The sequence below is a fragment of the Cavia porcellus genome, unplaced genomic scaffold (assembly GCF_034190915.1).
Source record: "Cavia porcellus strain 051 isolate PalLab524CR breed Dunkin Hartley unplaced genomic scaffold, mCavPor4.1 scaffold_6, whole genome shotgun sequence".
Lineage (NCBI taxonomy): Eukaryota > Metazoa > Chordata > Mammalia > Rodentia > Caviidae > Cavia > Cavia porcellus.
Window position 1 is genome coordinate 53,488,397 of NW_026947489.1, and position 27,201 is coordinate 53,515,597.

General features: G+C 34.7%; 1 protein-coding gene and 1 pseudogene across 1 annotated transcript in view; both read left to right on the top strand.

The window, feature by feature from the left end:
• Positions 1-16,585: 16,585 nt before the first annotated feature.
• Cntnap2 (contactin associated protein 2) overlaps positions 16,586-27,201 on the top strand; it is a 1,917,858-nt gene continuing 1,907,242 nt past the window's right edge. The window contains exon 1 of the mRNA XM_063250667.1: positions 16,586-17,166. Coding sequence (XP_063106737.1) covers positions 17,070-17,166 — 97 coding nt within the window. The 5' untranslated portion in view covers positions 16,586-17,069. The remainder of the gene's footprint in view (positions 17,167-27,201) is intronic.
• The window catches only part of LOC100718140 (small ribosomal subunit protein eS1-like), a 68,468-nt pseudogene continuing 58,490 nt past the window's right edge, over positions 17,224-27,201 (top strand).

Sequence of the window (27,201 nt, forward strand, 5' to 3'; positions counted from 1 at the left end):
GATTGGAGGTACATATATATAATGTTATATTATATTATAATATATACCATAAATATATATGGCATTGAAGTGAGCTGTCCTAACATTCAACATTGCTAATATATGCATAGTGAACAGTAATAAACAAAGCAGTTGTTTTCTCTAAATAAATACTATTTTAATTGATAAACTATGCATATACATTTATAGGATATCATATGATGTTTCGATACATACTGCAGTGTAAAATGAGCAGAACAAGTTTATCAACAAAACTCCCCCTCACTTGTTCATCTTTTCAGGATGATGCACTGAAAGAAAGCTTAATAAGTTATTTTGAGATACACAATAAATTATTATTGATCATAGTCAGAATTCTGTATAAGTAGTTGTTAAAATGTATTCATTTTGTCTTAAACTTCGTATTTTAAGCAACAAAAGTTTCCCATTCCTTCCCTATTATTCAATAGAATGGCAGTCACCATTCTCTAATTTGTTTCTATGAGTCTGATATTTTCATATTAAACATTTAAATGAGACCATGTGGTATATATCTGTGTGTCTTACACATTGAATTTAGTTTGTACTTTTATGAATCTTCACATGATATTCCATAATGTTTCTACTAATTTACATTCCCCAAAGCAGTGTACCAGTGCTCTTTCTTCTCTACATCCTTGCCAACATTTATCATTCTTCATCATTTTAATAATGGCCATGCTAGCAGGTGTGAAATCGTAACTATGTGACTTTAATTTGCATTTCTCAACTGGTTAGTGAGGCTCAGTACTTTCAGTGGACAGCTTAGCCCTTGGTATCTCTTCATTTGAGAATATTTTTTTTATATCCTTTGCCAATTTTATGTTAGGTTAATTTTTCTTCCTGTTGAGTTGCTCCAGATACCTTTGTGTTTTGCATATTAAATCCTTATGAGGTGTGTAGTTTACAAACACATTCTCTCACTCAGTAGATCTAGTCACTTTGCTTCCTGAGCTGGAACCTGCTGTTTGTTCTTCATTTGTGTGCTTTGTACATACATTTTGAGCTGAAAAGCAGAGATAGCTTATCAACGTTAGCATGAGTTACTTAATGGGAAGCGTGGTTCTAGTAGAAAAGGGAGTAGACATTTAATACAAATGGATGATACATGTTATGCTACAATAAATTTGATTCCATTTCAACACCTAAAATTCATTCCTTTACTCATTTTTGTAACCTAAACCTGTTTCCTTCCAAATCACTAGCCGCTGTGTCTCAGTCACCTCTTCTCTCTCCCCCATTCATTTTATAATCTAAATATCAAAGACGTCACTATATCAGTCTTCTGAGGCTTTGATATTCCCTTATTTGCTCTTGGTTGCAATTTCATGTACTTTATTCTTGTCCTTGAACTCCATCTTAAATCCTGACTCACATATGTGTTTATCCAAACTTGAACTTCCCACAGGCATCACAAGTTTTAATAGTTTGAGAAAAAGTAATGTTTCACTACAAACACTCTGTCACGGTCTTTCTCATTTCAGTGTTGGGTGATAAATTGGTCATGAATAAAAATTTAAAATAAATGTATAAACATGTAGAAAATACAGTCATACTTAACATCTTCTTTTATTTACATTGAATCTAATGGCAGGTCCCTTTGGTTTCAGCTTCAAAATTTGATCCAAAACATCTGGATTAGTCAGTGCTTACTAGAGTCAGATGTGAATGTGTGCTGAAGACCAAAAGGATCCAATCAAGAGCTTGGAGCCCATAGCAATGTCCTGTGTAAATCCGAACTGGGAGGCCGCGATGGGAGGCTGAAGCATCTGCACCTGAAAGGCTCAAGGGCTGGTGCTGGAAGCTCAAGAGTCTGAGAAGGCTCTGTACAGAAAAATAGGAGATGCCAGATAAGACAACCATGAGGACTGAAGCTGCCCTGAAGAAAGAAAACAGCCAAAGCTTTTTTATAAGAAAAATGACTGAAACTCCTCCAAAAGAAAGCACTAACAGTGCAGTTTTTTCAAAGAAGTTCACCTGAAATCCTTCCTTCTTGTTTTCCTTTTATACTCTTCCAACAACAATCCTACTTAAAGTGGGTCTTCCATGCTCAGAAACTCATGCTGACTCAATACAGGTGGGAAGTCCCACTCAAACTGACAATCAACTAACCACTACAATCTATCCCTTGTCAGCCTGATAACCAGACATATTTCCTTAAACCATAGTCTCCAGTAGATTTATAAAGAATTAATGTCTTGACCCATTCAGATTTACATTAATGTAACAATTATGTGTATATGATTCATATTGTACTCGTGTCCATGTAAGAAACATTTTAAAAGTGTTTTCAAAATTCAGAAATGCCTTGTCTAAAGAATCTAATTACAAGCAGGTGTCTAAATCTACAAATGTACATGTTCATAACAATTTCTGTCTCTGACACTACTCTAAAATCTTAACAATGGTTTTAATAATAAAGAATGATTAATATATTGAAGAGTAAATTAAAAAGGTCATTCCCACAAGTAAAATTAATATTTTTTTACAAAGTGCAATGCCATAATAAAGTACAACGACAGTAAAAAATATAGTTTCTCAAACGTTAAAATTTAGTCATATTTATAAAACAAGAAACCTGTGCAATGAAGCATAGACTATTAATATAACACAGGTTTAGTAATAGTTAAGAAATCAATATAACTGGAGCAGAAGCTACAGGCATCTGGGCAGTTTCCATATGTAACTTACTTATCCATACCCTCTGGACCTGCTCTGGCTCATTCATATATATAACATTTCCATTTAACAATAGACAGTTGCTGTGCAAGTCCAACCTTATGACTTCTTGGATCAGATAATACCCAGCTCATGATTGGTAACTCAGGACACATGGCAACTTTGTGCCCCATGTTTAAATGTTCAGTTTCCACTAAGGCCCAGTTAGCATGCCAAGAGATGCTTTTTGAAGGGAGAGTGTTGCCTACAGATGATAGTAGAACCATATTCCAAAATCCTAGAGGCCTCCTATGCAATTCACCTATGGAGACTTGCAAGAGATTCTGGAAAGAAACTCTAAGATGACACTTCAAATACCATTGAATCTGCTGGCCTATATGGCCGCATTGGCAGAGCAGCCTAGGTGGGAGCCAGGTCATTTCTTTTTCTGGGCTCCACTCAAAATAAGCAGCTTTCCAAATCACTCTACAAATGGGTCAGAGTAAGACACTTAATCAAAAATGTGTTGCTTTCAAAAATCCACACAGGCCCAGTAGGCACTGGGCCTCTTTTTTAATTGTAGGAGAAGCCAGATACAACAAGTCATCATGTACCTTAGAAGAAATATCTCTACATACCCATGACTGGACTCCTACTAGAAATTTCACTAAGGTCAAAGGTCTTGAATTTTGGTTGGATTTATTTCCATCCTCTGGCTCTCAAATGTTCTACTAACAAATTCTGAGTGGTTGTTACTTACTGCTCACTTTGCCCAATCAGCATAGCATCCTCAATGTAATGACCAGCGTGATATTATATGAGAGGCAAAGGCAATCAAGGTCCTTGCAAATTAAGTTATGGCATAGGGTATTGGAGTTAAAATAACCCTAAGATAGGACAGTGAATTTGTGTTCTGGCCTCGCCAACTAAAGGCAAACTTTTTCTGATAGGCCTTACGGATAGCTATAGAGAAAAAGGCATCTGCCGTATGAATATCTACACACTAAATACAAGGAGACACATGAATCTGCTCAATAAAGATCACACAACTGGTACCGTAGCTGCAATCAGAGTCATCAACTGATTCAATTTATGATAATCTACCATCATTCTCCACGATATGGTTGTCTTTTGCACAGACAAAATAGGGTTAAATGGAGATGTGGTGGGAACCACCACCCCCCTGGCCTTCAAGTCCTAAATAGTGGCACTAATCTCTGCATTCTTTTCAAGAATATGGTATAGTTTTTGGTTTATATTTTGCTAGGTAAAGGGAACTCTAATGTCTTCCATTTTGCCTTTCCAACTATAACAGCTCCCACACTACAGGTTAGGAGACAAATGTGAGAGTTCTGCCAAGTACTGAGTATTTCTATCCCAGTCATGTATTCTGGACCAGGGAGAATGTCTGCAAGATGGATTCAAGAACCCACCAGACCCACTGAGTAAGCTGAACCTTTGCTAAAACTCCATTGCACCTCACCTCCATATGCACATGCTCTTGTTGCAGGGTCACAAAGACATCTTGGATTCCCTGGAATCAGCATTAGTTCAGAACCAGTATCCAGTGATCCCTGAAGTGTCTGGTTGTATCCCTTCCCGCAGTATGCAGTTACTCTAACAAAAGGTCTCAGGTCTCTTTGGGGAAGAATGGGAGAGAAATTAACCATATAAATTGTTGGGAGTGTACCAGGGTCTTTTCTTAAGGGGACCTGGCCCTCCCTTTACTCAAGGAGTTATGGTGATACATTGTGTCAACTTGAGAAGTTTAGAAATTTTACTGAAAAACTAAGCAGGGAGCCAGGATCCTTACTTTGTAAATATTCTCATCCTGTGCAAGACGAGGTCACAGAGATTTTTGAGTGCTGCATCTACACTGGAGTTGGGGTGGCCTGTGTACAGTATAAAGTAGGAATAGAGCCTTGTTCTTCCCCTTTTTGCTCTGGCTGCTGCCTTGAAGTATTGCCCCACTGCCATGCTATTCTGCCTTGGCGGACAGAAATCTCCACAAACAGTGAGCTGAATAAACCTTTCCTTCCTTAATTTTGAGTGTTGGGTATTTTGTCCCAGTAATGAGAGAAAAGTAACCAAGACACAAGGAGTTCTGGGTCTGTAAACTGATTCAAATTTGAGAACTAGTTGAGGGGTCATGATACCCTGTTATTCCAATTTGAAGTAGGTTTATCTTCATTTACACTTCAATTTTTTCCCTTTATAAATCTAATAAAAAATTCATACATGTCTTGTGTATTTCATTTTGGGGAACCCTGGGGCTGGTCAGCCAACACCATAGGTCTACACATGTCAAAGCATTTTGACTACCATTCCACTTCTGCTGTCCACTACAGTAAGCTGTGCACTCAGCCTCTTGTGATTAAGTGCTGTACTTGACTTCTGCTACTCTGTGATCCCAGTCAACCCATTCTCCTTAAATTTCCCAACTGAGTAACTGCAGTCCCATTTTGGCTATGACTTCAAAATTTAACACAAAACTTTTTTTTTTTTTTCATTTCCTTTAGAATTACAGCAATCCAAGTTAATACTATCTTTGTTCCAAATAATATGGTAGTTTTCTAATTGAGTTCTTTCTTCTTATTTTAGAATGCTTTTTGGTTCCTACTTGCCTTGAAGATCTCAACACTTACTACTTTCATGCTTTCTCATTGGTCTTTGCCAAGCTGAGTTGTTGGTGTCATAGGTATACTAAACTCGTCCCTTTCTTAGAACATTGCAGAAGCTATTTTCATTCTACAAACAATGCAGTCAATTTTACATTCCGATCCGCACAGCATATAATTTATTCTTTCTTGTTCTTTTTGTTTCAGGTTAAAAATCACCCATATGTATTCATATTAATAATTCAGTCCACAATAGTAGCCTCTCAATTCCTAGAACCATTCTTAACAGTGTAAAAAATATTTTTCCTACCGCGTTATGTCATAAATCCTACCAGATGAAGCATCTTTAATTTTGTACACTTTCCCTTTATCTAATCCCTAGCACAAGAACTGGCTTAAGCAAGAAAGTCACTAAATGGCTGTGTAATAAAATGAACAAGGAATGAGACCTTGTGTGGACAATTTGTGCCATTTATGTCATCTGATTTTCTTCTGCGGCAAACCAAGCAATGAAAATGTAAACTGTATTTCAAAAGTAAAATTGATATAAATGTATTTTGTGGACTCTATGTTACTGTGGAAAAGATCCTTGTTGAAAAATTAGAAAACATATCTCATGCTATCAGTTTTTTCCACTAACTGGAAAATATTGACTTTCTGTATTATTTGAAAATGTCTTGTTCTTTTCCAGATTTCTCTTATAGAAAAAAGAAAAAAGTCAATCTGTATTTCCTAAAACCAACTTTTAAAATCATTCTTAACTGCATTCTCTACCTGCTATAGGACTACAAACTCTAATTCATTTTCATTTTTTCCTTCTTTATTGATATAGTCCATGTTTGCAATATGTAATGGATCCTTTAATGGTGGGAGCTGGTACATTCTTATTTCTGCACTCTAAAGTAAACACATTATAACATTTTCTTCTACTCAGATTTAGTCCATAGATTTTATGCACTTAATATTTTATGTACAGAATTTGAACTAACATTTTGATTTCAGGTCTCAGATCTTTACAAACTGTTTCATACTTTGGTGATATTTTTATTATTTGGTCTTGTTTCTTTAATTGCAATCCTTTGTTCTAAACTGTTGTCTTGTTCTCTAAGATTCTTCCTAATATAAGCAACTTCTGCACTATGGAGGGAAGCCAAGGGAAGTGACTACTCAGGTTCTACTGTTTATCTGAAAGAAGGAAGCAAAAGTCTGATAAAATATATAAGTAACTTCTCTTATCCTGTCTCTTTCTCTTTTCTATCCTTCAACTATCCTTAGTTGTACTATTTGTCTGAAAATCAGTGTTCTGTCGAGGCAAATAAGGGAGGAAAATTGTTTAATTTTTCTGTATATATATATTCTTTCAGAATAGTCAAGTGTAGACAATGAGGTTATTAACTGCAAACTCCTTTTGTCCAGATTTACATTATTTTGATTTCTAATGAGCAGAGAAAACAGACTCATTTGAGAAACAAAATTTGACGAACAAATTTTGGAAAGTACTTCACATATCGAAATCATCATACTACAGGCTACATTGCTTGGTTCCAAAAGGATGGTAAGTCCTGCCATTTAAATACATGTTTGTTACACAGTGTCCTCACGGAAGTGTTGAGGAAGGAGGATTGCTTGACTTCTTCTCACCTCTGAGCATCAGGAGGTTTGATTCAGCTTTCAAATTTAAATCTAGTGTGAAACTACACTTTATTTTTCAAATTTTCCATTTTGATATTCTGATTAGAGATTATTGTGAGCTATAAAAAGGTGAGCTGTGATTCTGATCAACTAAAATAGTTTACATCAAAAGAGAATTTGCATTGTCATTTCCACTGGCGGGGAGCCCAGGGTAGAAGACATTGTGTACTGGATTCACCCCCCAGCTCCTCCTTGTGCTTACCATGTGCTTGGTGAGTGAAAATGAGAAATGAGTTCCTACCAAGGCTGTGAAGCTGCATGCTATAGGAAGGACAGAACAGAAGGCATCATTAATTTAATGAATACTTGAAAAGTAAGGCTGAGAATAGGGAATCAGCAGTAGCCTTGAAGTTTTACAGACTGATTTAGGAGCTCACCAAGCATCTTGCTACTTTTTGAGTTTTTATTTGGTTATCTAGGAGACATTGCACCATCATCAGAGTTGATTATCTAAGACAACATGATTATGTCAGAACATTATCTGAAGGTAAAACATTTCTATTATTATTATTATTTATTATTATTGTGTCAGGAGATCAGTGTTCAAAAGTACAAACACCAAATAAGTACTTAAAGGTCTTTGGCTATTACAATTGGGGAAATTTTTACCAAGGCAATTTGATCATCTACATTAGTTAACCACTTGGAACTAAAGTTACATTTCAATTAACAGTAGCTTACTGATCATCCACTAAATAATAGTTGAAGCTACTTGAATCCTACCTTGTCTATTTTGGTTTCCGGGAGGATTTAAGTAAAGAAGAAAAAAAAAAAGTCTCCTCTGAAGCTATCTTTTTGGTTACTCACTGCAACACAAATGTGCATGTCAGTTCCACTAGTCATTGATTTAAAAAGTGCTTCTGAGAAGGCTCTTCTCATTGATTCTAGATATTATAATTGTACAAATTACTATTACCATATTCCAAATGCATTGAAAAGGAGATAGCGAACATTCTTTCATGTTTCAAATTCTAGAACTATGAAACCTTTGCGACAATTGGACATTTTCTTAAAGTTAGCATCTAAGTATTTTATTATAAATCAGATATAAAACACATCTGTAGACTACACATAAGATAATGAAAATCATAGTCTTAGTGGGAATTCCATCTGGTTGAAGATACCCACTTTATATACAATCACATTGTTAATTTTGTCAAGACATGATGAAATTATACTTTATTTTTGTGATTCCTAATATAGAAGCTATTAAATTATTTTTATTCTCCATTGTGAATTTCAAGAGGAAATAAAAAGGATCCAGAAACTTCAGAGAGAAGACATGACTCCTGTAACAGTGCATAATGTTTACAGAAACAAATAGTAATTACTTAAATATCAATGACTGAAAGTTCCCAAACACTAGCATTGTATTCTGTTCTTGGAATTCATGAAAATTATGTAAATTAAAAGTATTAAAATTAGCATCCATGTGATATGACTGTAAGTTGTTTTGTAAGGATACGAGTGTTAGGCTTCTACAAGTAGCTGAAATTACGTGTGTCTCAGATAGAAGTAAAACAATAAACAGCTCCTGTCTCTATATCTCTACATAGTATTTTGGCTATTTCTTGGCCACTGGATTTGTACAGTTCTGACCACACACACACACACACACACACACTGAAGAAAATAAAAGATCAGCCAACCTCTCACATCTTTAAATAGTGCTCAATTCATCTACCGTTCTTGCCTCTCAATCATAACCTCAAGAATCAGGAGTTCTTTTAGGAAAATAAAGATTTATCTTTCCAGTGAAAATAACTTCCCTGTTAACATGCAGTCTAGAATGTTAGGAATTTAAGGAGGTAAAAAGAAGCTCAGAAAAAAAAATTTTTGAAAATGACACTAATGTTATAATTTTTCTAATCCAATCTCATATATTCAATTGTAGTTAATGAACGTAAATGAGGAATACTGTTATCAAATTAATGAAAGATTAAAGAAAATTAAATTATGTCTGGTCTATTTGACATGCTTTAGCATGGGTATCTTCAACCAGATACATGGACTACTTTATATTAGAAATATGTTAAAAAAAGATATAAATGAGAAATCATCTTTCCCAACTTGGGTTAAATGTTAATGAAACAGGAAGTGTAACGAGACCAAGACATAGTTATTATATTATCACATTGATTTCCTCGATTAACATTAAATTGTAATAACAATATATATTAAAATTTTAGAAATGCTATAATGAAGTAACTTTACTATTTCTACCTTCAAGTGAGAAGTATGTTTTGAAAGTAGAGTTAAACATATTTATACAGAATCATGCAGTTAACATCATTTCAGAAATCCACTTTGCAATTATCTCATGGTTCAAACTGAAGTAGAGTTTATTACTGGTTTTCTATGGTCGATGAAAAAGACAACTATAAGTTCCACAATTATCTTCAAGTCTCAATTGGTATTTTTTCCTGTTTCCTATTACTGGGTTAGGCTATGCCTCCTCATTTGAAATTACGAACATGCTGAACTAATTTTTAATGGCAGCTAGCTTTAAATGTTTTGGCAGCTAACTAGCTTACAACGTTTAGACACTAATTATCACTTCCAATTCCACTCTACTATCTACCTTCACCACTGCAAATTGAGGACACTGTAAATGAATTTGTGGTTTCATTAATTCATCTTTGCAGACAGGAGAAAAAAATCAAACTCTTGGATACAACACAGAACCCTCATGAATAGGACTTATGTAACTCATGGGGGTGGTTTGTTTACCAACTCATGGGTGAGGACACAGATAGACATGAAGAATAGGCCTCCCCAGATACGGGATTTGCCAGCACAGCGTCTAAATTTGTAAGAAAGTCTGTTTATAATTCACCTATTTCAGGTTATATTTATATAGTAGCCAGAACGACTAAGACAAAAAAAAAAAAAATTCCCTATGTGGTTATAATTTGTGTGACAGATTATGAGATTTATCACCTAGTCTTTACTGTTACTGATTTATTCTTGCTCTAGAAAAGTTCAGTTTTAGACATAAAAGCTTCCATATTGTAACCACGGATCCTTCAATTTGGTAAAGTATCTGTACATCATTAATAATGAAAAAATGAAATGATTGAAGTTTGTGCTCGATTCAGTGCCTCCTTTATAGCTTCACTCTCCTCTATGAGTGGAGTGTAAATAAAATTTGACTCAGTGTGACTGAGGGCTTTTGGATGGGAGGATTTGTCTTTTCTTAAGTAACTAGAGATGTGTTATAGATCTTGACCCAGAAATAGTATCATGATGAGGAGACAGATTGGAAAAATTTGGTGAACTCAGGGGGTGAAAGTAGTCTGTAATTTTTTCCAGATTGTCTGACTTCTCCCATTTCTTTTGTCCATCACTTCCCCAATTGTATTTTCTTCTGTTACTCCACGAGTTGTTAAATATGGCTAACCTCTGTCAATTTAGACAAGTCGATTTGGTAATTGTCTAAATGCATTCTTTATTAAAAAAAAAAAAAAGTCCATCCTGCCTCTGTCTACACAAGTTTCCAACTCTTCTGAAAGTCTAATTAGTTTTAGAAATTTTACTATGAACTCAGTGGAAGTACCACAAAAAGGATGTGGGTCAATGTTGTCTGTTTACAAAAGTTCCATTATATTTCTCTCATTCCACTTAGATTTACAATGGTTGGTTTATATGAGCTATGGCCCTTTTCCACATTTGAAGTCCTCATGAACTCTTACAAATTTGTTCATTATTATTCTTTGCATAAAAACTTATATTTTCCACAATACCTGAATAAGAAGTATCGTAATATTTTCTTAATATTATTATATAGATCACAATTATACATCAGTCCTGGAATCCAGCAGGTGCTGGATTACCTTCTACTTATTACACACATTATACTTGCTAAAGGAAAGGTTTGATAGTTTGTATTGTAAGAGAAACGTCTCAGACATAGACATAGCCCTCTGTTTCAAGTATTTTCCATCTTAGCTTCTAGCAAAAAAATTATATTCAGGATGAGTCTTTATTTTATAGCTTTGGTTCTAACTATATATTCTTCAAATTATTGTATCTCTATCTTTTTACCTTGTATAAAATTAAATATTATATTGAACTCCCAATTTTAAGGAACCCAATAATTTCTATATACTTACTGATATCTTTTGGAACATAATTTCTACTTCATTTTCTATGGTACATAATTTATAGTTGCACCATTCCTAAACATGAAAAACTTTTAAAATATCACATAAAACTTCATGTATTATATTTTTAAAGTAGTAATAGCATATATGTCTAAATTTACACTCAGACACTGCTACATCCTGGCTATTAAATTTCAAATTCCACAGGCATTTCCCTCAAATCTGCTCTAATCTACATTACTTACATTTATCACTAAATTCCATAAAATCAAGGGATATGTTTTACAAAATTTTTAAATTCTTTCAGCTTTTGAACACACATTATTGATGTTTCAACAATTTCAAATAATTTATTTTCATTAAAACCTTATCTTTAATCCAAAAATTCTGAAAAATTTTATAATGTGATTATACTTGACTTTGGATTTTAGGACTTCAGGATTTTAGTGTATTCTTTTATAATATATAATGCAAATGAGTAATGACAATTCATTGATAGAGAGCAAGCACTCCCATGTGCTAGTTCTACAAATTATTTTTACCCTCAAAGTAATCAAATTTCATATATAAATACTGCTCTGATTTCAAAGTTGAGGAAATTAAGGGACACATATGGGTCTCTTATAGGTAAACTAAGTAACAGTGTTGTGCAGACTTAATATACGAGTGTCAGAAACCATGCCTGCCCATCCTAAATTGTTTCCTGCACAATGATTTATTTTCTTCTGAATTCACTGTGGTTATAAAACTTAAAAATAATCCATCTCATATATTTTTATGACAAATTGTATTGTTACATAATTGTAACATTTTAACACCCTCCCAAGGGATTCTTTCATGGCAGCACATTTTCAGCATTGTTGTAGGCCTCATATAAATAAAATTGTATTTTTAAAATCAAGATTTTATTAATGCTATGCTTTCTAAAGTTTAAGTTCAGTTTTCAAAAGTCTAAGTCACTTATTAAATGATTATAATTTAGCTGTCTTTCTTTCATACAAATGTGGCATTTTCACAGTTTACAAGAAGGAAGTTATGTGTGTGTATTTAATTGATATCCTCTTTCTTCTTCATTCATTTTTTTTTACCCTTCTCTCACTACCCTACAATTATGATTTAATTTGAATAGAAACACTTTAAGGGGAACTAATAAACAGGTGACAGTGAGTTCTAAGATCATTTACTCTTTCTTTAAATTCATAATAGTGGTGGGAAATAGTACATGGTTTTATATGAATCTACACGATTTTCTTCTTTATTTACTGTATTCAAAAATTCCTTGTCTAAAAGATGTATCCTACATTTTCTCTAGAGCAGTTATTACATTTTTGTTAAAGAATTCATTTTCCTAATCTGTTACATAGCCAGTAATGGGAGCTTTTACAGAAAGAACTCACTGTAGAAATTATGTGTTTTAGTTTCCCAAACCTAACCTCCAATATATCAAAGAAACGAAAAGAAAAGAAAATTACTTTTTAGTTGTACATCTGGAGAAATTATTATTCTGAAATATGTGACTCACCTCCATGCATGTTAAGCTTTAATTAAAAAAAAATGCCTGTATATTCAAAAAGGGAAGAAATTCAGTTTCTAAATTCTAGATATTACAATTTATTTTAGTCATCTCCCTAAGTTATTTAACAAGTTAAATGACCTGCTTATTTATTGTAAATGTGCTTATACCAATATTGTGGCACATTTTTTTCTGACCATAATTTTCCCGTTCGATGCAAAATCAAAGATTGATTGTAACAAATATCTTTAAGGAATTTAGTCCACATTACATAGAACTTCAGGCATTTCATGAGATCTTCAAAATATAGTGGGAATTTGATAATCACTTTAAGTCTATCCATCTTTCACAATCAGTTTTTCTATTAATATTTGATTACAATGGGAAGCATTTCACTCCACCTACATAGGACCAATTAGCATTGCCAAGAATGAGCCTCCAAGTAGAGTTTCTGCAAACCTGACATTTTATTATGAGACACAACTAGATTTGGGGCTTTTTCACTAGATAATGTACCTGGACAGACACTCTAGATTTGAAAAATGAGTCTATCATCTGTCAGAGTGTGAAATCAGAGTGGCCAATGTTTTTCTTCTATTGAGCATAGTTGAACAAATTTTCTGAGAATATTCACTGATTTCTGGGCAAAATTGAGATTATTGTCTGGAAGGAAATTCTATCCCATGGACCTTTCTTGAAAATGAACCAATGTTTCTCCACTTATGCTTTCTTCAATGGAGTCTGTCATTTCAGAGTGTTATTAATATCAAAATATCTTTACTCTTTTTGCTTTTCAAGTTTCAGAACTTAGTGGGGTTTTGAGAGTTACCATGTGATAGATTATTTACAAATCTTTTGGATGGTGATGTAGATGATATTTTTCTATTTCTTGCAGAAAATAATGTTAACAAATGAAACTACTCAGAAACTGATCTGATCAATATTTACTGCAATAAAAGTAAATATAAAGCTTCTATAGTTTTACTTTGACTTCTTTAGATAATCAATGCAAACAAATTCTGTCACAAATGATAATTATATTGTTCATAAACAAAATGCTAATATCTAGCATAATGTCAGACGAGATAATAGTATACGCCAAATAAATATTGATGATTGGAGTGATTGGTGGCTGTATTGCTGATGAAGCAATTATTTTCTCTCATTTATAGGATCATGTTAACATAAAATCATGATTTGAATGATTTATATAGAAGCAAAACTTGAATGAGAGTGGGAAAAACAGAAACTGACAGTCCTTTCTTATTTTATATTGCTCTACTGTGGACGATGCAACTAATTGAACTCTGTGCATGGTGTTTTTATTTTTGTGTGTGTGCTCCTTTGGCCCACTCATATTACTTTTGTCCAACTAAAGAGACATATTTTCAGAAATGTCTTTATATATTTGCAAACACAAATGCAATGCAGATATGGATAATGGCATTTAGTGTCTATAATAAGAAATTCTATATTTAATAGAAATTAGGGGACCAAGATGAGTCTTTTGATTGACTTCTCACTTTTTCTCCAGCACGGAGTTTGAACAAACTAAACAAGTTCACCATGTCCACTCTTATCTAAAACTGTCACAGTTACAACTGGAGAGAGAAAAAAATTTCTTCACCTTAATTTCTAATGGAAACCTAGGTAGGAGGAATATAACATTAGACTTGAAAGAATCTCTGATCCTAAAACTCTTAAAGTCATATCTCTTTAATTGTAATTCCAGATGCTTGTATCTATCCAGCACAAAGTGGAAGCAAAAGTAGTTGCATTACAAAGAATGTGACATAACTTTCAAATCTGCATATAATGCATTGAGGTTTACTGACAATCGCTGAAGAAGTTTCAGTAGTTGCACTGGTCCAATGGTCCAATGGAAGATTTTTACCCATATAAAAGAACTTTCTATTATCCATTGCTCTCTTTATCTTTAATAGGTAAAGGGAATGACTCAATTTCTGAAAGATAATATTCCTGGGTAGATCTTTTCTGTTACAAAACAAATATTCACTTTTTTGTAAGTCTTTTTATTCTGCACTCTAAGAGATAAAATTGACTCATTCCTATAGAAACATCCATTGAGTGGTGTCCATGGAGGTATGAAGTGATAATTTTTAGTTCTTGCCCCTTTTCTCTTCTATTAAAAATTCTTTTTAACACCACTTCAGTGGAGTTTAAAGCAGTGGTTAAAATACAAAGGCATGGGTAAGCAATCGATAGTTCAAAAAAGTTATGCTTTCTGAAAATATTTTTCCTCCTGTGATCAATGATGTCTTCCAGATTTTACAACTGGCTGATGGCAACTCTGTACCAAAGTGTTTCTGGCAAGTATTCACTGACTTTTGACAGTCTGTGGGAATTGAAATTGAAAAAGGGTGCTTTATAATCCATAAGAACTGCTTCACTGCATTATTTTATAGGAGGGGGGTTTATAGCACAAGACTGCTGTTTTTCCCGTTAGTCATCTGTGTTTTTCTTCATTTGCTAGATTTTACCCAATTTACAGTTCATGTCTAGACAATGCATCCTTTGAAATCAATAAGAAGTAAAGCTCAAACAAACATGCTGAATCAGCCATATTAACACCATTCTAATTATGCAGTGAACACACAGTATTACTTACAGTAAACCTAAGACCTAACCATAACATTAAAAACTTACAGTCTACTCTGGGCAAGTCTCCATAAAAATTTATGTATCTAAAAGGCAAATGTTTCTCCATTGCATAACACTGAAACACATAACTGCTCCTATTTAGCTCTCCCTAAACATCATTATATATTTAGATGACCAATACATCTTAATTGTGCCAGTAAAATCAGCGAGAGGACTGATTCTGCAGAAGGATAGGAAAGCAATTACTTCTGTGGACTAAATACCTGGAAACCATGCATAGGTTAAAGTGTGGGGAGAGCTCCGGAGAGCTCCGGAGAAGAGGTTGAGATTCATTATTGAAATAATCTAAACGTGAAAAGAAAAACCTCTGTTCTCCCTAGACTTCTGAATTTTTATTACTTGTAATGTTTCCCTGTTTTAAAGTAGTTATCCATATTTCTGCTTATTTATTACAGTTTTCTGATCGTGTCCGTAGTGTCTGCGTATGTGTTTGCCTAATGTAGTATTGATAGCAGCAGTGTGTGTTTTGTGTACGTGCGCATATGTATGAAGAAGAATTAATTACATATTTAGAACATCTGCATTAACGGGCGTCTGCAGTCCTCTCTAGCGGCTCCAGTCAGTCGGGATGTTTTGCTGTCACTTGGTGTTAGGACCACTCGGAAGATCTGCCTGTTGGAAGCCTGATTGTGGTTCCCGGGGGGTCGGAGATCCGAGAGCCTGTACCATCTCCATCTGAAGGGGAGGAGAGAAGGGAAAGAGAAAGCATCCGAGAGAGGAGGCTCTCCTTCCCGCGTCTGAGTCTAGGATAGCCAGATTGGATGGCGAGGTTCTAAGATTACAAGGCAAATCCCCAACTTCAGCACCGCGGACAGCATCACCTCCCTCCCAGCCAGAGACTGGCGCTTGGTCCTCGGCCCCCGCCCCAGCCGCTGGCCCCCCCAGCCCGTCGGTGTCTTCTCCTTTTTGCTTCCAAACGAGGAGAGGGCAGGGCAGAAAGCTAGACAGCTAGAGGGGTACGGTAAGGAGGAGGAGGACCAGGCGGAGGAGAAGGAATAGGAAGAGGAGGAGGAGTAACAGAAGGAGGAGAAGGAGGAGCCAGGGAGGGGACAGAGAAGAGAAGAGGAGGGAGGGCTTCCCTCCGCCGCGTTGGCCAGCGTTTGCAGGCTCGGTGGCGGCCGCGGCTGCGTCCTCAGGTCCAGCGGTGACGACGAGATGCTTCCCCGCGCGGCGCGGCGCTGAGGCTGAGGCCGAGCGTGCGCCCGGCTGTGCGGCGCCCTCCGCACAGACACAGTCCCTGCCTGTGAGCCGGCAGGCGATTGGAACCCCTCTGAGTCACGCTGCCCAGTGGCGACGGGAGCGCACGCCCGCAGTGGCCACGGCAGCAGTACCGAGGTCTCTGTCTCTCTCCTTTGCATTCTGCAGCCTCCGCTCTTCCGATTCTTCCCCTACGTCCCCTGGAGATTTTTTTTTTTTTTTTTTTTTTTTTTTTTTTTTTTTTTTTTTTTTTTTGTAAGAGGAGAGGGCGGGGTAGGTGTCAGTCTCCTCCTCCAGCTCCCCCCCACCCCCCGTTTGAATTTCTTCCCTCCGGCATTTCACTGGCTCCCAGAGCTAGAGCCCAGACCTGCGCGGGGCGGAGAGCAAGGTTGAGACCCTCCTGCTGCTGCTTCAAGCCTGCAAGAGCTGGAGGCTGGAGGGGAGAGAGGGGCCAGGAGAGAGCAAACAGGAGGGACTTGGCTTTTGCTCGCTTCTGAGGACAGCGCGTGCCCCTTGGAGAACCCCACGGAGAGACGGACAGCATCTCCGCAGCGAGCTTGTGGAGTACCGCGGGCCGGCAGGCGAAGGATGCTGGAGGCTCGGCGAGCCGGCTGCAGGGCAGCGCTCTCCCTCTGGATTGTCAGCAGCTTCCTCTGCAGAGCCTGGACGGCTCCCCCCATGTCCCGTAAGTAACCCTCGCCGCCAGACCGCGCTGCACCCCAGCGGGGTCAGTGCCGCATTGATGTTGCACAGCAGGGTAGCAACTCTGAGTTGCAAACGCAGCTCTCGCCCCTTGATTCGTGTGCTTCCCCCGGTCGTCACGCACCGGGAGCCACTGCAGCAGAGCAGCTCCAGATCCTGTGCGCTCCTGGTCTGGAGAGAACAGGGCTTTGACGCGACTGATGTTTCTGGAAAGTTGTTCTGGTCTTGGCGATTGCTTGGCAAGTGCTGGGTTTCAGCTATGGGTGTAGACAGCGCCTTCCTGAGAGTTGTTTTGTGCAGAAGGAGCTGATGGCTTTTGGCTTAGAAAGATCAGTGAAGGAAAAGTGGAGACCATGACAGAAAGAAGTTTCTTGTTTTTATTTATGGTATTCGCTTACACGCGCTGGAGTTTGAGGATGAAAGGGGTACTATTTTTTAAACAGTGTGGGCTTCTATAGATTCTTCGAGCCTCATGTATCTTCTCAAAAAGTTAATGTCTGTTTAGTATATGCTCATGGAAATGAGAGACAACAGTGTCCCTGAAATTGCTGGAATTGTTTGGTTGTTTGAGAGATAATGTGTTATAACCCACGGAATTCAGGGCTTAGAGTAGTCACGGCAAGATAACATTTATGTAGAAGTTAACAGATTTTTTTGAAAGAGATTTCAGGAAAACGAAGCTGCTCAAAACGCGTATCTGTGGCTTTCAATTTTTTTAAACTAAAGACTTACCATGTTTCCTATGAGATTTAGAAGATTCGAAGATTCCATTTATTCTCATTGCTTTATAGAGAGATGGGATTCATGGTTGTTTCTTTGGCTCTGAAAGAGTTAAAAAACAGAAAGATTCCTCGAGTTCCTTTGGACAGTATTCATAAGCACGTTTGTTTCTGAGAAGAAGTAAGGCGGTGATGTATTACATTGAGATTTTCGGAGTTGCAAATAGAAGTGATTTCCATTTAGGAAAACAAGTTTAATAGCTTCAAGAACTCACCCTGCACAAAGTAGCCCTGTCTCTGTTTATAAGAACTGTGGATATATTAATACACCTTTGGCTATATTTTAATATTAAAATTCCCATTCCAGTGTATAAATATTAAAAACACTTTGGAAGTTGTAGTAAAATATGATCCATAAAAATGTGTCTTTACTAATATTTTGACATATTTCTCAAATACTTGCAGGATTAGTTTTTTTATATTAAGTTTCATTTCTTACAATGCTTAAAGACATAAAATCTAATGTAATGAACTTGAGAAAAAACTTTACTTTCAGAACTCAAGTAAAAAAGCATAGAGTTATGTATTTTTAAGACTCACATTAATTCCATTGACTGAAAGAGAAATTATGATGATATTATGCTTGATATTGATATTTACACAAATATAAACCTTTATGCCTAAGTCAATTCAATGAAATTTCAGTTCCATTTCAAAGTCTAGGTATAGAACACTTGCTACCAATTTTCCTGGAAAATAAAATGCATTTTAAGTTGGGTTTATTAGAGTCATAAATGAAAGGCCCTGGTTTCTGGCTTTTTTTTTTTTTTCTCTAAGACTTTGGTTCATCTTTCTTATAATTTGATTGTAATGAGTTAATTGAACATTCACTAGTTATCAAGATTGGCAGTTACTGTGTTAATACATTTCAAATATGGAAAATTATTATTTCAGAAACTTATTTATTTTTTACTACTTGGAATTTGGTGAAAGAGAGCAGCATAAAAAGAATTACTTTTAAAGTAGTCACATTTGGTTATTAAGACTCATTTTGCTTTTGTTCACCATCATTTAAAAATGTAAAGTAACCTAACTGAGATGGCTTTTAATTTCAATTGAATTTAAACTGTGTGACCAAATGACAGAGTTGCTTTATATCATGGAAATGAAATAAATTGCAAGAATGATATAGAACTTTACTGATTAGAATGAGCTTCATGTACTCAATACTTAGAATTTAAAATACTTTTGCACTTATAAACATTATTTTACATTATATGTAGCTCTAAAGAACAGTCTGATCATTATATTCTTAAAACTGAAAACATTCAATGAAGAAAAAATTAACTACATGAATCTAAGATAATAAACAACTCAACCAGGAGAGGTCATCACAAGACAAAAAGTAGCGTTAAAATGTAAAAGTAACATTTTTATTTGGTTCATATTTTCAAAAGATGATGACTCTGCCAAAGCGTCCTATTCTCACATCACTTTTTATTGCAATAGAAAGTTTTAAAAGATCGTGTTTATAGATATAAATATATAATTTCATTTTATAGAAAATACATCTGAAATACATAACTGCTTGTGGCTTGATCTGTTTTTCTCTTCTTGAAATGTGTGTAGAAGATGATGATACTGTATTTTGTACAAGTTGACGTAGAATAAAGCCTAGGATGCTCATCTCTTGGCTGAAATCTGCATTTAATCTATTTCTTTGCTATAGAGAAAATGAACAGCTGCTAAGTTGCCAGAGTCATCTACCTTCCATTCCTGTAAATATATGTTCATAGGCACACATAAGAGGCTTAACGGGCGCGGTGAGTTTATAGGAAGTCCTAGGAAGTTGCATTTCCTGGATCACAGTAGAAAGATCTTGACAGTAAATACCAAATGATAAGTGTGAACTGCCATTTACTAAGTTCAGTTCTTAGTATTATTGAATACCTACTTGAATAATTATACTCTCAAAAAGGTCAATTTCCATTATTTCCTATAACTATGAACCTATTTATTTGCTATCAGATTTGGGACATGCATTTTCTACTGATTCAAATAATTTCTAATAAATGTGCTTATATATGGTATGTATATAAACATACATGTGTACTCAGGAGAATGCATATGAAAGTGAATACTGTCAGTTTATCTTAAAAATGAGTGCAGTAATGGATTTGCATTAACCAAAAACATTAAGTGTTTTTTTAAAAAGTGACTGATAAAATGAACTGGTGGAGAATGGATGGTGTGCCACTTAGGTAATACTAATTAGCAATAGGAAATTTACTATTATCTATATATGTATGTACATAATCTAGAATTTACTCTAGGTACTGAGATTCAGAAAAAGGGATTTTTTTTTGAAATTTTACTCTTTTATTATCAGCATATGACAAAACTAATGCCAACAGGATGGAACAAAGTAATTCACGTGCGTCTAAGATTCCTTAAGTATTGATCTGAGAGCTGGTTTAATTATTTTTTGTTGCTTTTAAAGTTAGGCATTACAGCACATAATAAATTAAACTTCAAAACTATAGTGCCCAGTGAAGTACATTTTTTTTTATTTCTATGTATGTTATTACCTGAACTTGAAATGTGTTTTCAGAAATATATACTTTTTAAGATAATTGGTTTTCAGAAACTTAAAGTTTATCTGTGTAATTATCTAATACTAGTCTATAGGAAGAAATTATCTGTTTTTATTTTAATAAGCAAAGATAATCGTGGGATGGCTTAAGATAGCCTTTAAAATTTTAAATAAAAACTTAGATTATTTCTAACTGAGTGATCAGGTACTGAATTTTCCCATCTCCTCTCATCTACCTGACCTGTGCATTTCAGCTTTGACCAAGTAAAGATGCCGGGGATGTGGAGCTGTTACTCATTTGTGTACCCTAATTATTCCTTTTACGTGAAGGAAACTGTGTTGGTTACACTCTGCCTGTACAGCAATAGTTTATTCACTTCCCCCATGTCAGAGAGATTCATCCTTTAGTTATCTCTGGGAGATTCACCTGTATATGCAAAGTTCAGCCTCTTTTCTTTCACTCCAGCCTGCCTGCAGAAAATCGTGATTCCGCAATAGCAGGATGTATACAACTAGGCTCTATTTCTGCAAGAAGAATGATTGTGCAAAAAAACAACAAAACAAAACAAAACAAACAAGCCAACAAAAAAACTTAAGTGCTGAGTTTTCCTGGGACTAGCAGCCTGCTTCTTTTGAGAATTATAGATAACATATTCCATTGTCCTCACACATTTGAACTCCATCCCTCTGTATTAAGTATACCTACAGAAAGGGTACTGCTCTCTCCCTGTGTGTGCATGCCTTTCTAATTTGAAAGGAGCACTATTTATTGTGCTCATGAAAATCTTAACCATGTATTACAATTTTCTCTAATTACTATTTTCCTAAATGAACGTACGAGAATTTCTACATATTTCCGAAACAAGTGGGGCCAGGAATATAGCTCAGCAGCATGACACCTACCTGCAAGCGTGGGATTCTGAGTTGAATTCCTGATTCTAAAAAGCAAAAAAGAAAAGAAACAAGTAATGCGTATGATTTGCTCCTTCCTCACTCTTTTACTAAATAGGAGAACTTGAGTTATCCCTGTCCTCCAAGTGTCCCCACTCGTTTCTTCCTTCGCTCATACTCTTGCGTGGTCTTATTAGGCATACTCATTTTAGACAGATGCATTTCCTTATCTTTCGTTAATGATGCCGCTACTCTAAATATATCCTGGTTATAAAGTCAGGACTACACATCCTGTTCTACCCTAGCCACATAAATATTAATACGTTTTCAAGTTACCAGCCCTTGTTCTGCCCATGGCAGCATGAGAAGTTTGTGCTGTAAGTTAATTATCCTAAACCATAGACCACATCTACACTCTGAAATCAAATTTGGTTGTGGCCTTAATTGCAAATTTTGTAAAGAGATCTTGCAAAACTGACTTAGTTCATTTAGGGGGTAGGCTTTGCATAATAACAGCTTGGAGCAACTGACTTTTCAAAACCAGCACTCCAGATTTTCAAACCTCCCATGATAGTTGGAAATCTGGAAATAAAGATGTATTTGTTGGCTCTGGGTCTACTTGTGGAAGATAATGTATTTCTGGTATACTGTAAATGTGTTGGAGAAATGTGAAAGAGCTCCTGAGGGCCATATTCTACATTTTCCTTATGATTTAAGTTCGAAAAGTCTTCATAAATATGAATAGTGATATGTTTTCTAATGTTTTCCTGTTTAAAAATGATGTAAAATTAGTTCTTTGGAATATTTTCTACCAGATAAATGTCTGGAAGCAAATGTATATTTTTTCTTCCATAACATTTTCACCCATTCTTCCTCAGCATATCCCAGGAGGCTGGGAATGTGAATCACAAGAGGTGTGACCTATATACACAGTCAGATTCACTAGATCTGCGTTGCATGGTGCTTCTAACTTGAAATCAAGTTATAGAAAGTTTAATTGAATTCATAAAAATTTGCTTATCTCATTGCATTACATGTCATGTTGAAATAACATGCAAAAGAAATATGCAAAAGTGAAAAGTTTTTATTGGCTCATCATTTTCCTGTGAATACTCTTATAGCATCAGCTTTTGTATGCAGTGGTTTCATCATTTTAAAAGTAACAAATTATAATAATTAAGTGACTAAGGTAACAAATTAACTGGTGACATACCATAGTTTACCAAATAAAATAAAATAATAATTTTACTTTGAAGTGTCTTCTCTAGTGTTTAAGTTATTGCTTGCAACTTGTAAGTCATGTGTGCTTATTTTGAATTCATATAGGATGTCAATTAAATAGAAACATTCTTTTAAATCATTTTACTGACCAATTACCTTTAACTTAATAGAAATATGATTATTAATGAACCTTACAAGTATATGATACTTTTATATGTTTTGTACTTCTCCTCATATGAAGCAAAATTTATGAATAGAATATTACAAAAATTTCAGCCCAACAATTACATATAGCAAAATTAAATCAATGTCATACAGCAATCAATATCATCTTGCTTAGCATGTGGGGGTACTATTTGTTCCTATTTGACATTTGTCTCTTCTGTACTATGTTTCTGAATTATGTATAATTCTAATTTGAAATTTGAAGATTTATATAGTATATTTGAAATATTTTATTTTGAACAAAATAATATGCCTGAAGAATCCATTGATTGCATGAAAAATCAATTAGCATGTCAGTTTTTTGGGTGATTGTGTCTACCAGTCTAATACTTTTAATGTCAATGAATCAAAGAACACGAGACCCAGGTATTATTTTTTTCTCCCTGTGTTCCCATTCACCATTCAACATAACATGTTTGACATCACCAAGACAAATGTCGCTACTTCATTGTGGTCATTTCCTCAGTGAATGAATGTGGTTACAGACTTCTCAACATGGTTTGCCAGAGAGCCAAGTACAATCCCATCACACTTGGCATATAAAAGAAAACTTTGTTTTTTCTGCTCATACATAGTACCTTCAATGAACGGTTCCTCGGATAACTTTTATTAATGATAAAAGACACGGCCAACTATAACACTTAATTAATACTAAATAATCTCATAGGAAATGAATATATAAAATTATGTCTACCTTATAATAGCTGAGGTTGAAATGGATGCTAATGAAATTTTCAAGAATAAACTTTCTTCATGTCTCACACAATTTTATAACTTAAATCAAATATTTAATATCAGCATTTAAAGACATTTGGCTAATTTAAGTAGATGCTAGCAATTTCACTGTGTTTTTTCCTAAGTTTGTAGTATGGAAGTAAAAGTAAACATGTGTCAGCTGATAAAGATAGTAATGCATCAATGTGACTGGAAAAGAACATTATCCTGATCGGGTACCTGACATGTGTTGTACTGTTGAACACAGAGGTAATACAGTATTCCCTGACTGTGGACTTCAGGCCACGTATTTCTTTTTACAACTATTCAACCATTTAGTTCTTACAGCAGTGCTCCAATTTGCAGATGAGGAAACTGAAGACACACAAAAAAATTAAGTACCTATCCCAGGCTTCCCATATAGTCTAATTCTAGCTGTGCTTTTAGCAATAGCATCATGGGCTGACAGTAAATACTGTTCAGATTCTCTACTACTGAATTTCAGCTTGCGTCTAGGCAATGTTTAAAGTATTCATTAACAGCTTGCATAGAATAATATAAGAAAATATCCTACCATTATCACGACTTGACCATTTTGCTATTTGTTCCTTAGTCACATTGTTAAATATTTGCTTGATTTAAATTACACTGGTAAACAGGAAACTATATTTGAAATAAAAAGAGGAAAATAGATCTTTAACTCACAACAATTTAATAATAATATTCTTATCTATAATGATTTTACAATATGTTCTGTCTCTTGAGTTCTATTGTTATACACAATCATTACATAAATATCTATGGGAAGCTATGTGAAGTTTTAATGCTTTTTAAGGTATAATAAAAGCTGTTCTAAAATCAGATCTCAAAATTTCCTGATAGCTAATTTTATAAACCTTAGCCCAACTTGTACGTCTTATTCCTGTTACTAAACTCGAAAAGATTGTTATTTTATCTATAAACTTTGAGTATCCATTTTATGCAACATCTAATCCATAGTTTTCCTTTGAAAGTCTTTTTGAGAGGAAAGCTTTTGTTGCCCTAATGCTTGTGGAAAACTGTCACTGAAATATTTGTCCCCAGCCCTTCAATTTCCTGTAGCTATCCCTTGTTCTGTGTGCCTCTTACCACTGGCCTAGTTATGATTCTCAACACTTTGCACCAGAAATTAGTTTAGTAGGCACTTATTATGTTCTTCCATCTCTAATTTTCCCCCTTATAGCTTTCCAATATCTATGGCAGAAACATTTTTAGAAAATATACCTCTATATATCTATATCTATATCTATATCTATATACTTGCATTCAGAATTTTAAAATTAAATTTATTTTAACTGATACACAAAAGCATAAAATTATATGTTTAAGGGAATACTGTATGTCGTTTTGTCACAGGTACACTCTAAATAGGTTAAACACAACTGTCTTGTCAAACATTTATCATTGATGATAAAAAATTTGCAAACTCCTTTCTTCTGCCTTTTTGCAATGTATATAATAAATACTGCTATTTATATAACTACTGTGAAGTACTCCACTAAATCTTCCTGCTCTCAATTATAACTCAGCACCAATCGAAAAGTCATCCCCATATCTCACCTAGTCTAGTTCATCAGTCTCTCAGAAACTCCATGCGGCTTCCAACTCCTATGAGACCAACTTTTTCAAGTTCTATGTACAAAATTTTATGTTCTGTGCCTGACTTACTTTACTTAATGTAACAATCTACAGTTCCATCCTTGTTGTTACAAATGACAGCTTTGCTTTATCTTTAATAACTAAATGGAATTCTAGTGTGTGTCTATCACACTTTTTTATCAACAGGTGGACTCTTAAATTACTTATATCTCTTGATAATTGTGATGACAATTTCAATGAACATGAGAGTGTGAATGTTTCTCTAACATACCAATTTAATTTTCTTTGAATATATACCCAGGAATAGGACACTTAGATCATGTGGTGGAGTTACTGTATTTTTACATTTTTGAAAAACCTATTTCTGTACTGACTCTAGTTATTTATATATCATCCAAGAGTGTGCAAAGAAATCCTTTTTTAATCTCAAACACAAATCTTGACAGAGTACTCTGTTTCCGATTCTGTTTCCTTAGTTTCATCTTCCCCAATACCAGCCTTCCCATCCTGTAACAGCGTATTGAAATCCTGGGTGATTCTTAATTGTAACATATTATTCGTGATCATGGTAGCTTCCATCTTTTTACCCACAGTTCCTGTCTTTGGAAATGCCTTTAACTGTTGAATTTTTCTAATTACTGGCAAGTGTATTGATTTTAGGAGCCTGAGAAATTTGAATTAGTTTGAGTTTGCATCAATTTTTGGGCAGTTAATTTTAATTGGTGCCCAAATATTGATACTTCAACTAGAAATTTCTTTGGTATCTGGACTTATGAAAAATAGAATGATAACAAGAAATGTAAAAGGTTTCCAATTATGTGATGTTCAACTCAAAAGTTATCCCCAAAGACAAGAAATGGAAGACAGAAAATACATTTTCAGAGGATGCATCACAGGTAGTTGTTCATCTTACTCATAGATGAATGTGAATCTGTCACCTTCAGAAAAATGAGAAATCATATTCTGAAAATTCTGCAATTTTTCTGGCTCTGCTCCTAAATCATTTTGCCTTGAAACATCATTCTTCAATTATGCCAGTTAGTTGGTCACAGTTCTTGACAGTCAAACATGACTACCCTCTCCAAAACATACTGTTTCAAAGAAAATTTTTTATCTGTACACAAATTAAAAGTACGTGTCAACAGTATAACCACTGCATCTAACTGACACACTCAATGTAGTGCTTAAGATGTCAACAAATCTTGCAAAGATTAGAAGTTGCAGAGATACTTGATAATTGTATCAGTCTATCATAATCCAGAAGTTGATGATGTCAAAACTGTCATGAAATGTCAGTGAATTTAAATTTTATTTTAATTGAATGAAATATAACTTGGTAAATAAAAAATAGTACTTGTTCTTTGTATTTTATTTTAATTTCATTCTCTTCAGTATTTTGTTTGCAACTTTCTACCTGGGATCCTTTAACCTTTTCAAAATCCGGCAGATAGCAAAGCCTGTTTCAAATTTTTGTACATTTTACATCTTTTATTAGGATTCCCTAATTATGTGTGCTAAAGAATATTTTATTCTGTTTTATGTTAGCCCACAATTTATATATGTGGTAAATTAATAGGTTCTGGATGTATATAAATGACTGAACTTCAATAAACGTCTTTTATCACACTAATTACTGTGCTGATTCTCTTAAATTCATAACATAAATTTATTTAATTTCTTATGTGTTATGATAGTTGTACTTTACTCAAGTTTTACCTTTTAGTGTCAAAAAACTTGCATCCCAATAAATTCCTACCAGTAATTCTACTTGGGCATCAATTTTTTTTTTTATACGCTTGATATTTACCCAATATTGTTTTCCACAGAATATTTTCAGACTAATTCAGTTGTGTTAGAGTCCATTTAAATATGATTTTAATCCTTATATAAAATCATTTTAATAGATATATAAGTAGTAACTCAAAAATTAATATATTTCTTGAAAGGTTTGTAATTACTTGTATCTTCCTGATTACATATAATATAGCTTTTCTAGTCACCTAAATTTGTTAAATTA